This window comes from Microcaecilia unicolor, chromosome 9 (assembly GCF_901765095.1).
Source record: "Microcaecilia unicolor chromosome 9, aMicUni1.1, whole genome shotgun sequence".
NCBI classification, from domain to species: Eukaryota; Metazoa; Chordata; class Amphibia; order Gymnophiona; family Siphonopidae; genus Microcaecilia; species Microcaecilia unicolor.
In genome coordinates, this window is record NC_044039.1 from 16755558 (window position 1) to 16768462 (window position 12905).

At 44.8% G+C, this 12905-nt stretch overlaps 1 protein-coding gene across 1 annotated transcript in view; it reads right to left on the reverse strand.

Moving 5' to 3' along the window:
• SLC6A15 (solute carrier family 6 member 15) overlaps positions 1 to 12905 on the reverse strand; it is a 65689-nt gene that overhangs the window by 47493 nt on the left and 5291 nt on the right. The window contains exon 2 of the mRNA XM_030214464.1: positions 2515 to 2987. Coding sequence (XP_030070324.1) covers positions 2515 to 2803 — 289 coding nt within the window. The 5' untranslated portion in view covers positions 2804 to 2987. The remainder of the gene's footprint in view (positions 1 to 2514; positions 2988 to 12905) is intronic.

Here is a 12905-nt window from a genome sequence, read left to right on the forward strand (position 1 = left end):
CATAGACCATTATTAAATGGACTTGGGGAAAATCCACTATTTCTGGGATAAGCAGTATAAAATGTTTTGTACATTTTTGGGATCTTGCCAGGTATTTGTGACCTGGATTGGCCACTGTTGGAAACAGGATGCTGGGCTCGATGGACCTTTGGTCTTTCCCAGTGTGGCAATACTTATGTACTTATGATTTAGAACTATCGAATGATCGTATAGCAGCCTCTTCTGAATTGAGTCAATGACGACATGAAGATAAACTTTTCGATATGTGAACTATTCTGTATATGCTTCAAAGCCATGGGGGATGGGTCTAATGGTAACATGCTGATTTAAAAATTGTAATATGATGATTTTGTAATAAAGATTGTCGTTTTAAACCGTGTATGAATGAGTTCTGAATGGTTATATATTTTGTATTTGGTATGAACATTATGTTAGTCAGTGGTATTGGTAATGATAAAATCTATGAGATTCGACATGTACAATTGACATTGGTCTTGCAGGCAACAGAAGAGAACATCGGAGTAAATGCTTCTCCTGGGGAGAAGAATTGAGGGTAGGAAACCCTGTGGTTTCACTCAGTACAGGAAGGAAGAGAGGGGATAGCAGTAAGACATGGAGTGGAGTAGCTTAGCGGTTAAAACCACTGGATTTAAATAAGCAGTGCACTTCTGTGCTAAACTCCCTACTGCATAAGGGGGTATTTTAGTAAAGCTTAGCTCAAGTTATCTGTAACATAGTAACATAGTAGATGACGGCAGAAAAAGACCCGCACGGTCCATCCAGTCTGCCCAACAAGATAAACTCATGTGTATACCTTACCTTGATTTGTACCTGTCTTTTTCAGGGCACAGACCGTATAAGTCTGGCCAGCAGTTGTGGCGTACCAAGGTGGGGGCGGTCCGCCCCGGGTGCACGCCGCTGGGGGGGGGTGCCGCGCGCCTGTCAGCTCATTGTTTTCATGCTCCCTCTGCCCCGGAACAGGAAGTAACCTGTTCCGGGGCAGAGGGAGCATGGAAACGAAGAGCCGACAGGCGCACAGCACCCCCCTCCCCAGCGGCGTGCACCCGGGGAGTCCTTTCGCCGGGGGGGGGGGGGGTCTCGCTGCACCCGGGGGGGTTATTTCGCAAGGGGGGGGTCACGCTGTTCCGGGGGGGGGGGGGGGGCACTGGCACTGCACCCGGGGGGCAGGGCGCATCGGCGATCCGCCCCGGGTGTCAGCACCCCTAGGAACGCCACTGCTGGCCAGCACTATCCCCTCCTCCCAACCACCAGCCCCACCTCCCACCGCCAGGGCCCATAGGAATACAATGGGCCCTGCTGCAGATAGCTCGAGCTAAGCTTTAGTAAAAGACCCTCAAAGTGACCATAATTTAACAGAAAATAGAGTGTCGAATCCACGCTAAGCTCTGTACTAAGTTTCACGTACTTTATTACATCAGCCTCTAAGAGCAGAGAGGAAGGAGAAAACATTTTTAAAACATGAAAGGAAAGATCAACACCAGACAAATGCAGAGAAGGAAAGGAAGAAGACAGACGAAACGAGATAAAGAATAAGAAAGTTGTATAGACTATTCTTTTTTTTTTTAATCTTTTTATTGGTAACAAGTAGAGCAATAACAAAACCCATTACCGGACACAGGGAGGGAGGGGTAAATGGGTAGGGGGGGATCTTAGACTATTCAAAGTGTACAGGTGTCCCAAAACAATTTTTTAAATGTGAGTATGCTATCCCTTTGTGAGAGAATAACTGTACCTTTAAAAGTTACTTTTCCATAGAGAACTTTAAATAATATTTAAAAACAGAAGACTATTAAAACAAAATGGTTTCATCGAAATGTAAATAACGAGGGTTCATTCAAGTTATCATCTCTATTTTTAAGACAATTAAGGGGCCCTTTTACTTAGCCGCGTAGGCGCCTACGCGCGTCCAGGGCATGCCAAATTGGAGTTACCGCCCGGTTACTGCGTGGCCCTCGCGGTAATTTCAATTTTCGTGCGTGTCCGCTAATCGCGCCTGAAAAAATATTTTTTATTTTTTGGTGCACGGCAGCTACACGCGTCAAGTGGCATTTGACGTGTGTAGACCATTACCGTGTGAGACCTTACCGCTAGGTCAATGGTTTGCGGTAAGGTCTCAGACCCAAAACGGACGCAAGGCAATTTTCATTTTGCCGCACGTCCATTTTCAGCAAAAACAAAAAGGGCATTTTTTGTAGGTGCGCTAAAAAAAAAACAATTCTGCGCGCACCCAAAACAGGCGTCTACACTACCGCAGGCCATTTTTCAGCGCACTTTAGTAAAAGAATCCCTCAATTTTTTTTTTAAATATGTCGACATCACTCCTATATAAACTCATCTGAAATCAAGGGACTTTGCCAGGCTTTCTTCATGACCGTTGCTATTCAGTAGAATGTGAACATTTCTACGTACTCCCCAGAGGTTGAAAAGAATTGGAGTGAATAAAACAATTCATTTTCAGAAAAATAAGCAAAAAAAACCCCACGTTTTTCCTACCTCCGCCATTTTTCTGGCACATATATGGGAATCGCCACACGTTCCCTAGTCCAACAGAAAATCCAACCTGAGCCAGGATATACTGCAGTTTGCTGTTCCAAGCTGGTCTTTCATCCTCTATATCGGAGCCCTCTTCAATATCTCCATCCTTGTCCGACTGATCATCAACAATCAGTTCACTCTTCTTAAATGCTTCGTCACCGGAGTCCTCGTTGGAAAGGAGGTCTTTGACGGAGTCAATGACATCATTATCCAGCTCTCTTTTTACTGCCTTGCTGTTCTTAGGCATTTGAAGTAATTAAAAAGAGGATGTTGGTAAATTTCAGTCCCAGATAGAACGATTCTCCTTAAATCAATTTTTCTGTGTAATTTGTGAAATATTTATCACCATAGAACTCCAGTGAAACAAAAATAGCTCGGGTGGAATGGCTGAAGTCATCTGGTTCCTTAAATGGTCATTGCAACAGGTTCACCTGCAAAATGTTTAAAAATGGTTTAATGATATTTAAATAACATTTTTTTCTATTTATTTATTTGCTGCATTTGGATCCCACATTTTCCCACCTCTTTGCAGGCTCAATGTGGCTTACATTATGCCGCAACGGTGATCACCATTAACGGAATCAGAAGAACAAACAGTTATTACATAGCATCTATTATCACACAGATAGACTTGTACTTAGCTGCTGTTTGGCTTGGATATCAATGGGTACGTTCAACAGCGAGCTCCTGTTTCGCGGAATGCTTCTTAAGGAGCCGGAACCATCGCCGTCTATATAGCAAGTACCACGTATAACATTTATTTTAGGCCATAGCAATCTGGAATGCTAAAATCTTAGGGGCCCTTTTACTAAGCCACGGTAGGCTCTACATGCATGCATAGGAGCCAACTTGATTGGGGGTGCATTTCTCCCCCTCCTTCCCCCCCCCCCACCCTCCCTCCCTCCGAGTTCCAGACTCCCCTCCCTCCGACTCGAGTTCCAGCCCGAGCAGTTGGTATGCGCCCACCGGTCATCGCGCGTCTAGCGCATGAGCCCTTACCAGTAGATCAATGGAGTTAAGGGCTCAGGCAAGTTTTAGACGCGTGCCGGTTTCTGTTTTACCGCATGCCCCTTTCCCGTCACATTAAAAAGAAACCCTTTTTTTGCAGATGTGGTAAAAACTGGCCCAACGCGCACCTAATGCACGCGCCTACTCTGCCACAGGCCACTTTTTACCACGGCTTAGTAATAGGGCCTCTTAACCAGTTATGCTGATATTCAGCGGCCGACCAGTTACGTTATACCAGTTAAAGATAGGACTGCTATTTATGTGGTCTGATTTAACTGCTAATCTTATCTAATCTGGCGCTGAATATCCATGCCTAACTGGATAAATCGCATGATATAGCTGGCTTAACGGTAGGTGCTGTGACCAGGGCCGTGCCAACACGGTAAGCGAGGTAAGCAGGGCAGGAGGGCGCCATCCTCTGGGGGGCGCCCCGCTGCACCATGCTTACCTCACCCTCCCGCTCCCATGTCACAACTGCCCACCCTCTTCTCCACAGAATAAATAAGACGTAATCAATAATTTCAGGATTCAGGCTAGCTCTCCTGTCTTCCACAGTCCTTTCTGCAATCAAGATTTCTTCTTAGAAGATGTACTGGTAGCAGGAATGTACAGCATCCCTTATGCAAATTTTGCTAGTTGTGGCCAGTACGTTTGCTTGTTTTTCCAAAAAATCAAAATATTTGCATCACTCAAACACAAATAACAGTGCAGTTCATTAATAGGCTTCAAAGTAGAAAATGACACAGGAACAAAGTTTGTCCCTGTCCTCGTGGGCCCTGTCCCCATCCCCGCGGGCTCTGTCCCTGTCCCCGCCCGTTCCCGTGGGATCTGTCCCCGCCCCATCCCCACAAGCTCTGCCCCATCCCCATCCGCACAGTTACTGCGGGTCCCCAACCCCGTGTCATTCTGTAGTCTGGGGGACCAGTCTACTAAAATTGCTAACCCCTCCTACATCCAAATGGTTTGATTTTCTACGTTTTTAACTCATGCGATTTTTTTTTTCCAAAAATGTCCCAAAAAGATAAATGCACAAAGCACAAAACCTTGTTCGAAATAGTATTTTTGAAAAAAATAGACATTTTTCTTTTTTCGAAAATGGGTATATTTGCTATTCGGACTTGGGACGTTTAGCGCAAAACATCCAAAGTTCGACTTAGACGCATTATCGAAAATACCTCTCCACGGAATTAATAGAATGGGACTATGCAATTTTATTCACAACTTTGACATTTTCATGATCTGCAGCCTAAAAACTGCAGGCACCTAAAGTGGGGTATGTGATTTCTGGGTTTGATTGCTTTTTTATTAATAAACATTTCTACATAAGTAATGCCATACTGGGAAAAGACCAAGGGTCCATCGAGCCCAGCATCCTGTCCACGACAGCGGCCAATCCAGGCCAAGGGCACCTGGTAAGCTTCCCAAACGTACAAACATTCTATACATGTTATTCCTGGAACCAAGTCCATTTAGTAGCAGTTTATGGACTTGAACTTTAGGAAACCGTCCAATCCCTTTTTAAACTCTGCTAAGCTAACCGCCTTCACCACTTTCTCCGGCAACGATTTCCAGAGTTTAATTATACGTTGGGTGAAGAAAAATTTTCTCTGATTTGTTTTAAATTTACTACACTGTAGTTTCATCGCATGCCCCCTAGTCCTAGTATTTTTGGAAAGCGTGAACAGACGCTTCACATCCACCTGTTCCACTCCACTCATTATTTTATATACCTCTATAATGTCTCCCCTCAGCCGTCTCTTCTCCAAGCTGAATAGCCCTAACCTCCTTAATCTTTCTTCATAGGGAAGTCGTCCCATCCCCGCTATCATTTTAGTTGCCCTTCGCTGCACCTTTTCCAATTCTACTATATCTTTCTTGAGATGCGGCGACCAGAATTGAACACAATACTCAAGGTGCGGTCGCACCATGGAGCTATACAACGGCATTATAAAATCCTCACACCTGTTTTCCATACCTTTCCTAATAATACCCAACATTCTATTCGCTTTCCTAGCCGCAGCAGCACACTGAGCAGAAGGTTTCAGTGTGTTATCGACGACGACACCCAGATCCCTTTCTTGGTCCGTAACTCCTAACATGGAACCTTGCATGACGTAGCTATAATTCGGGTTCTTTTTCCCCACATGCATCACCTTGCACTTGCTCACATTAAACGTCATCTGCCATTTAGACGCCCAGTCTCGTAAGGTCCTCTTGTAATTTTTCACAATCCTGTCGCGATTTAAGAACTTTGAATAACTTTGTGTCATCAGCAAATTTAATTATGCACTTGATATCCCTCTATCTCGTGGTATAAATGAGTCACACACCCCACTTTTCGTACCTTTTTGCTCAGTGGGTCACACATATAATCGGTAAACCACTTGGCTGTACCACAGAAAGGCAGTATATCAAATGTAAAAAAAGAAAAAAACTCTCCCTGGCACTTAGATCACATGACGAAAGTCACAGGGGGATTAAAAGCTAAAAAGAAGGACTACTGGCATAAATGTATTTGTTAGTGTGAATATCTGCCAGTTTGAAGCATTACAAGTCAGTGCGAATTTTCAGATACTTCCAAAATAAGTGTAACACCTAGAAGGGTCCAAGGAATTCAATGTTCTCATGTACTTTTTCCTACTAATACTAATAAGCTCAAGGTTCATCTGCATTTGTAGTTAAATCTTGCAAGTACTATTTTGCACATTGCTACGCCTGGGAACTTCTCAAGTTCTTGCCATGGCAATGTGTGCATTTTGTCTTTTAAGAGTTTGTCCATTGCTAGTGGTCTCTGACTCCCAGCAGGTCCTATAAACCTCCTTCCCCCCCTTTTCAACTTGGGGCATAAATGTTTTTTTAAGGGATCCTCCTGGACCCCTCTTCCAGAGGAACCTCAAGTCTCTGGTGGTCCAGAAGTGCTCTAATTCTCCTGCCCCCCCCCCCCCCCCCCCAGTCCCAATTCAGAGCATAAATGTTACAAATATCCTCCATTAAGGCCCCACTTCTTACAAGCTAAAATTTCTCAGTAAACACCAAACTGACGCTCCAAGAAGAACTATCATGCAGTTGTCCGATTTCAAGCAGATTCTGGTCAACTTCACACTTCTGTAATAGAAGCATAGAAATATTTAGGCAGATAAAGCCCATATGGCCTATCCAGTCTGCCCATCCATGCCATCTACTCTCCCTATCACTGCCTTAAGAGATCCTTTGTGCTTGTCCCGAGCTCTCTTGAATTCAGATAATATACCTGGAATAGACTTCCTGAGCCGGTACGTCAAGCTCCATCTCTGGCCGTCTTCAAATCTAAGCTAAAAGCCCACCTTTTTGATGCAGCTTTTAACTCCTAACCCTTATTCACTTGTTCAGAACCCTTATTTTATCATCCTCACTTTAATATTCCCTTATCTCTTGTTTGTCATGTTTGTCTGTCCTAATTAGATTGTAAGCTCTGTCGAGCAGGGACTGTCTCTTCATGTTGAAGTGTACAGTGCTGCGTACGTCTAGTAGTGCTTTAGAAATGATAAATAGTAGTAATAGTATATTCAACAGGCACAATGAATATGCATGAGATAGATTTGCATGCACTGTCTCAATTGCATGGAAATCTAATCATGAATATTCATTGTGGATATCCTGAAAACCCGATGAGACCTCGTGGGCCCAGAAGACCGAGTTGGGAATAGCTGCCATACAGGCTGGTTTAATGTACACAAAGTGTTAATACTGGCTAGCACTTACAACTAGCACACGCTAAATCCCATGTTATTGAATGAATTCCTTCAAAAAGGCGATAAATACATTCTAGTAAATAACCTGCTCATTGTATCCTAGTAAACATGCCTCAAAGTTACTAAAGTGCATGAAAGGGAGTAGAAATCCACGGGAGACGTATGTGCTAGGCGGGGAGAGTCTGATAGGTACGGATGGGGAGAGGGATCTTGGGGTGATAAATCTGAGGATTTGAAGGCGACAAAACAGTGTGTCAAGGCGGTGGCCGTAGCTAGAAGGTTGTTAGGCTGTATAGAGAGAGATGTGACCAGCAGAAGAAAGGAGGTGTTGATGCCCCTGTATAAGTCGTTGGTGAGGCCCCACCTGGAGTATTGTGTTCAGTTTTGGAGGCCGTATGTTGTTAAGAATATAAAAAGAATTGAAGCGGTGCAAAGAAAAGCTACGAGAATGGTATGGGATTTGTGTTACAAGACGTATGAGGAGAGACTTGCTGACCTGAACATGTATACTCTGGAGGAAAGGAGAAACAGGGGTGATATGATACAGACGTTCAAATATTTGAAAGGTATTAATCTGCAAACGAACCTCTTCCGGAGATACGAAGGCGGTAGAACGAGAGGACATGAAATGAGATTGAAGGGGGGCAGACTCAAGAAAAATGTCAGGAAGTATTTTTTCACTGAGAGAGTAGTGGATGCCCTCCCGCGGGTGGTGGTGGAAACGAAAACAGTAACGGAATTTATGTGTGGGATAAACATAAAGGAATCCTGCTCAGAAGGAATGGATCCTAAGGAGCTTAGCCGAGATTGGGTGGCAGAGCCGGTGGCGGGAGGCGGGGATGGTGCTGGGCAGACTTATACGGTCTGTGCCAGAGCCGGTGGTGGGAGGTGGGACTGGTGGTTCAGAGGCGGGGATAGTGCTGGGCAGACTTATACGGTCTGAGCCAGAACCGGTGGTGGGAGGCGGGGCTGGTGGTTGGGAGGCGGGGATAGTGCTGGGCAGACCTATACGGTCTGTGCCCTGAAAAGGACAGGTACAAATCAAGGTAAGGTATGCACAAAAAGTAGCACATGTCAGTTTATCTTGTTGGGCAGACTGGATGGACCGTGCAGGTCTTTCTCTGCCGTCATCTACTATGTTACTATATGTTGCCAAATAACATGTACTGGATGGCAAACTATTGCATTAATTTACCTTAATGCGTGTTACTTTATCATAACGCATCATGATAGTGGCATGCAAAGAACCATATTATTATGCAAATCAGATGATGCAACTTGCGTTGAACTTTGCGAGCTGCTTTATTCATAGAAAAATAATGCTAGCTTTGAGCTCCACCTGAATGATTCATATCTTTTTTTTTTCTATCTTTGCCTATGCTTAACTTTATTTTGCTGACGATCTGCCTCATGCTTTCTTTTGATTCTTTTCTGTATTTTATTATCACTGTTATTTGGATTTAGCTCACAAGCTTTCCATTACCAGCTCAGGACAAATTACATTTCAGGTACAGCAGCTCTTTCCCTGTCCCCAGAGGGCTCACAGTCTAAGGGCTAGATTTACTAATGTCCTAACACACACATTAAATAATGAAAGACCTGTTATTCTCAATGACAAATGAGGCCTATTTACTAAATTCACTTCACTCAAATTAGCACAGGTTAACTCAAGACAGTAAATGAGACAACTGAGTCTGTACCTGAAAGAACAGAAAATGAATTGCCCAAGATCACAAAGAGTATCAGCAGGCCTTCAACCCAGACTTTCCTGGTTCTCAAGCCATTGATCTAACCACTAGTCCAGGGGCTCTCCTCAGGACACTCCTAACCAATCACGTGCTCAGTACACCTACAATGAATATGCATGAGATGTTTGAATGCAATGCCTCCATTGTATGTAACTCTAGCTCATGCATAATCATAGTGGGTATCGTGAAAACCTGACTGGCTGGACGTGTCCCAAGGACTGGGTTGAGAACCCTGGCACTAGGGACCTGACATTCAGCTGGAAGCGGTCAGTCAGCATTTTGTTGACTGCCATTGGCGTTATCCCCAGAAATGTAATGCCAGACCATGTTTGGGCTCTGGAATTCAAGGCCACAGCTGCCTCCTCCCACAGCGGTGAATGACAGAGAGTGCTCTGCCACATATAGGTCCTTCTTCCTGCCATGTCCCGCCTCCTGTGAAGTAATTTCCTGTTTCCACATTGGCAGGATGCGGCAGGACCTGTGGCCAGCATAGCAGTCTCTTTTCATCGCAGATGCCAGGACCTCCTTGGAGGCTGGGCCAAGGGAATCTTGCCCCCCTCCCAGCAGCCCTGCTGGCATTGAATTTTGGTTTATGGGGGTGGCACTTAACTGACTATGGCGAACCGAATACAGATAGAACTGACTTTTATGCAGTCCTATTTATGCGATTACCCTGGCCAGTTAAGTGCTGACTCGGCCCTGGGAACGCCCCCACAATAGCCAGTTTTATGTTGGGCAAGAACCAGACATTTTCAGCTGCATTAACCAATTAAGTAATGTGTAACATAGTAGATGACGGCAGAGAAAGACCGTACGGTCCATCCAGTCTGTCCAACAAGATAAACTCATATGTGCTACTTTATGTGTATACCCGACCTTGATTTGTATCTGCCATTTTCAGGGCACAGACCGTAGAAGTCTGCCCAGCACTAGCCCCGCCTCCCAACCACTAGCCCCACCTCCCACCACAGGCTCTGCCACCCAATCTCCGCTAAGCTCCTGAGGATCCCTTCCTTCCGAACAGGATTCCTTTATGTTTATCCCACGCATTTTTGAATTCCGTTACCGTTTTCATCTCCACCACCTCCCGTGGGAGGGCATTCCAAGTATCCACTGCTCTCTCCGTGAAAAAATACTTTGACACATTTTTTTTGAGTCTGCCCCCCTTCAACCTCATTTCATGTCCTCTAGTTCTACCGCCTTCCCATCTCCGGAAAAGGTTCGTTTGCGGATTAATGCCTTTCAAATATTCGAACGTCTGTATCATGTCACCCCTGTTTCTCCTTTCCTCCAGGGTATACATGCTCAGGTCAGCAAGTCTCTCCTCATACGTCTTGTAACCCAAACCCCATACCATTCTCGTAGCTTTTCTTTGCACCACTTCAATTCTTTTTCACATCCTTAGCAAGTGCCACTGAATATGCCCAGTTAACCCCGGACAGGTGATCTAAACAGCCAGGATCCTCTCCTGACCATTTAAATCAGCCTCCACTTACGGCGGTTGTTTCTATCAAATCTGATACAGGGGCTTCAGCTCCCATACTTCAAACAGCCTTAAATCAACTTAAAGCAAGTTTTCTTCTGCCTTTTGCAAAATGTTTCCTTGTTTCTTTAATATTTGTACTCATTATTAGAATACTGCTGCAGCAGCAGCAAACATGAAAAACAAAACAATCATCTGAAATTAGTTTTTTTCCCCCCTGACTACCAAATAATTGAGTGTAAACATCCCTGTAATGCTACCGCTTTGAAAAGTCACAGGATAATAATGTTGCCTCTGTTTGTGACAAATTGTACATGACAACAGATTGAAAAAAAAAATCATTTCAACATTTTCTTTTTCATTACAAATGTAGCCAGGACCTCACAGTGTGGCTTCCTGTGAAGTGGCAGGAGAAATATTCTGGGTCCCTGCTCCGAAACAGTGTCAGTCAAATTAATGAAGGGGTGATCTGTTTTGGGGAGGAAGCCCAATAGCAGTGGATCCTCAAAGACAGATGGGGCTCATTTTCAAAGCACAGACTTGCAAAGTTCCACGGGTTAGTACCGGGCTCATTTTCGAAAGAGAAAAACATCTAAAACTAGTAAAAAAAGGCCCGTTTCTGACACAAATGAAACAGGCGCTAGCAAGGTTTTCCTCGGAGTGTGTATGTTTGAGAGAGTGTATGTGAGAGTGACTGTGTGTGAGAGACAGAGAGTGAATGTGCGAGTGTGTGTGTGTGTGTGTGTGTGAGAGAGAGAGAGTGAGTCTGGGTGCGAGTGTGTTTGTGAGAGAGAGAGAGTGTGTGTGTGTGTGTGTGTGAGAATGAGAGTGTGTGCAAGTGCGTATGTGAGACACAGTGTGAGAGAGAGAGTGTGTGTGTGAGAATGAGAGTGTGTGCAAGTGTGTATGTGAGACACAGTGTGAGAGCAAGAGTGTGTTTCACACAGATACAGTGTGTGCGAGAGAGAGAGTGTGTGTGAGACATAGACTCTCTATGAGACTGAGTGTATGAGACCAAGAGAGTGTGTGAGTGACTGTGTGACACATAGAGAGTGAATGTGATACAGTGTGAGACATAGAGTGTGTGAGAGAGAGAGAAAGACATTGACTGTGAGAGAGAGAGAGAGAGTGTGTGTGTGACAGAGATACCTCCCCCCCCCCTCAGCCCCCCCTTCTCTCTGGTGTCTGAGCGTTACTGTGCAGGACGCTGAGCTCTGGATGTGCTTCAAGGAACTGACCAATCCTATTTAATAGAATGCACCTCCAACATTCTGAAGCCGAGAAGCCTTGTGTGGTTGGTCACTTCTGCTTGTGACGAACCCGGAAGTACGTGATGTCAATTCAGGAGATGGATACAGAGAGCAGGAATGCCTCAGCCATGCAGTCAGCTTCAGAATGTTGGAGGTGCTTTTTATTATATAGGAAGTGGCATAAAGCAGCATTTGGATGCTTTTCTCACAAAAATGTCCAAATCAGTATTTTTGAAACCTATTTTTAGACATTTTTCTAAGAACTCCATCAGAAGTCCTTCCAAATCTCAAGGGGGCATTTCAGGGGCGTGTTCAGGGCGGGACTTGGACGTTCCTAAGACAGACGTTTTTCAGCCATAATGGAACAAAACAAAAACGTCCAGGAGTAAAATAAGACGTTTTGAACTAGACCTGTAACGAATAAGGCACAAAAAGGTGCCCTAAATAACCAGATGTCCACTGGAGAGAATCAGGGGTGACCTCCCCTTATTCCCCCAGTGGTCACCAACCCCCTCCCACCCCCTAAAAATGTGATGAAAAACATTACTTGCCAGCCTCTGTTCCAGCCTCAGATGTTATACTCAGGTCCATTAGAACAGCATGCAGGTCCCTGGAGTAGTCTAGTGCACTGCAGACAGGTGGACCCAGGCTCCTACCTCCCCCTACCTGATACACTTGTGGAGGAAACTGTGAGCCCTCCAAAACTCACCAGAACCCCACTGTACCCACATATAGGTGCCCCCTTCACCTGTAAGGGCTAAGGTAGTGTGCACAGTTGGGGGTAGTGGCTTTTGGGGGCTCAGCAGACAAGGTAAGGGAGCAATGGTGAGATGTGTACCTGGGAGCAGTTTATGAAGTCCACTGCAATGCCCCCTAGGGTGCCCTATTGCTGTCCTGGGAGGTCAGGGGGACCAGTGTACTAAAAATGCTGGCTCCTCCTACATCCCAATGGCTTGATTTTGTGCGTTTTGCAGTTGGATGTTTTGGGGGGTTTTCAAAAATGGACCCAAAAAAAACCCCATCCAAATCACAAAACAGTATTTTTGAAACAAAAAAAAAGGTGTTTTTCTTTTTCAAAATGACCTTCTTTCCTATTTAGATTTTGGATGTTTTTTTGCAAAACATCCAA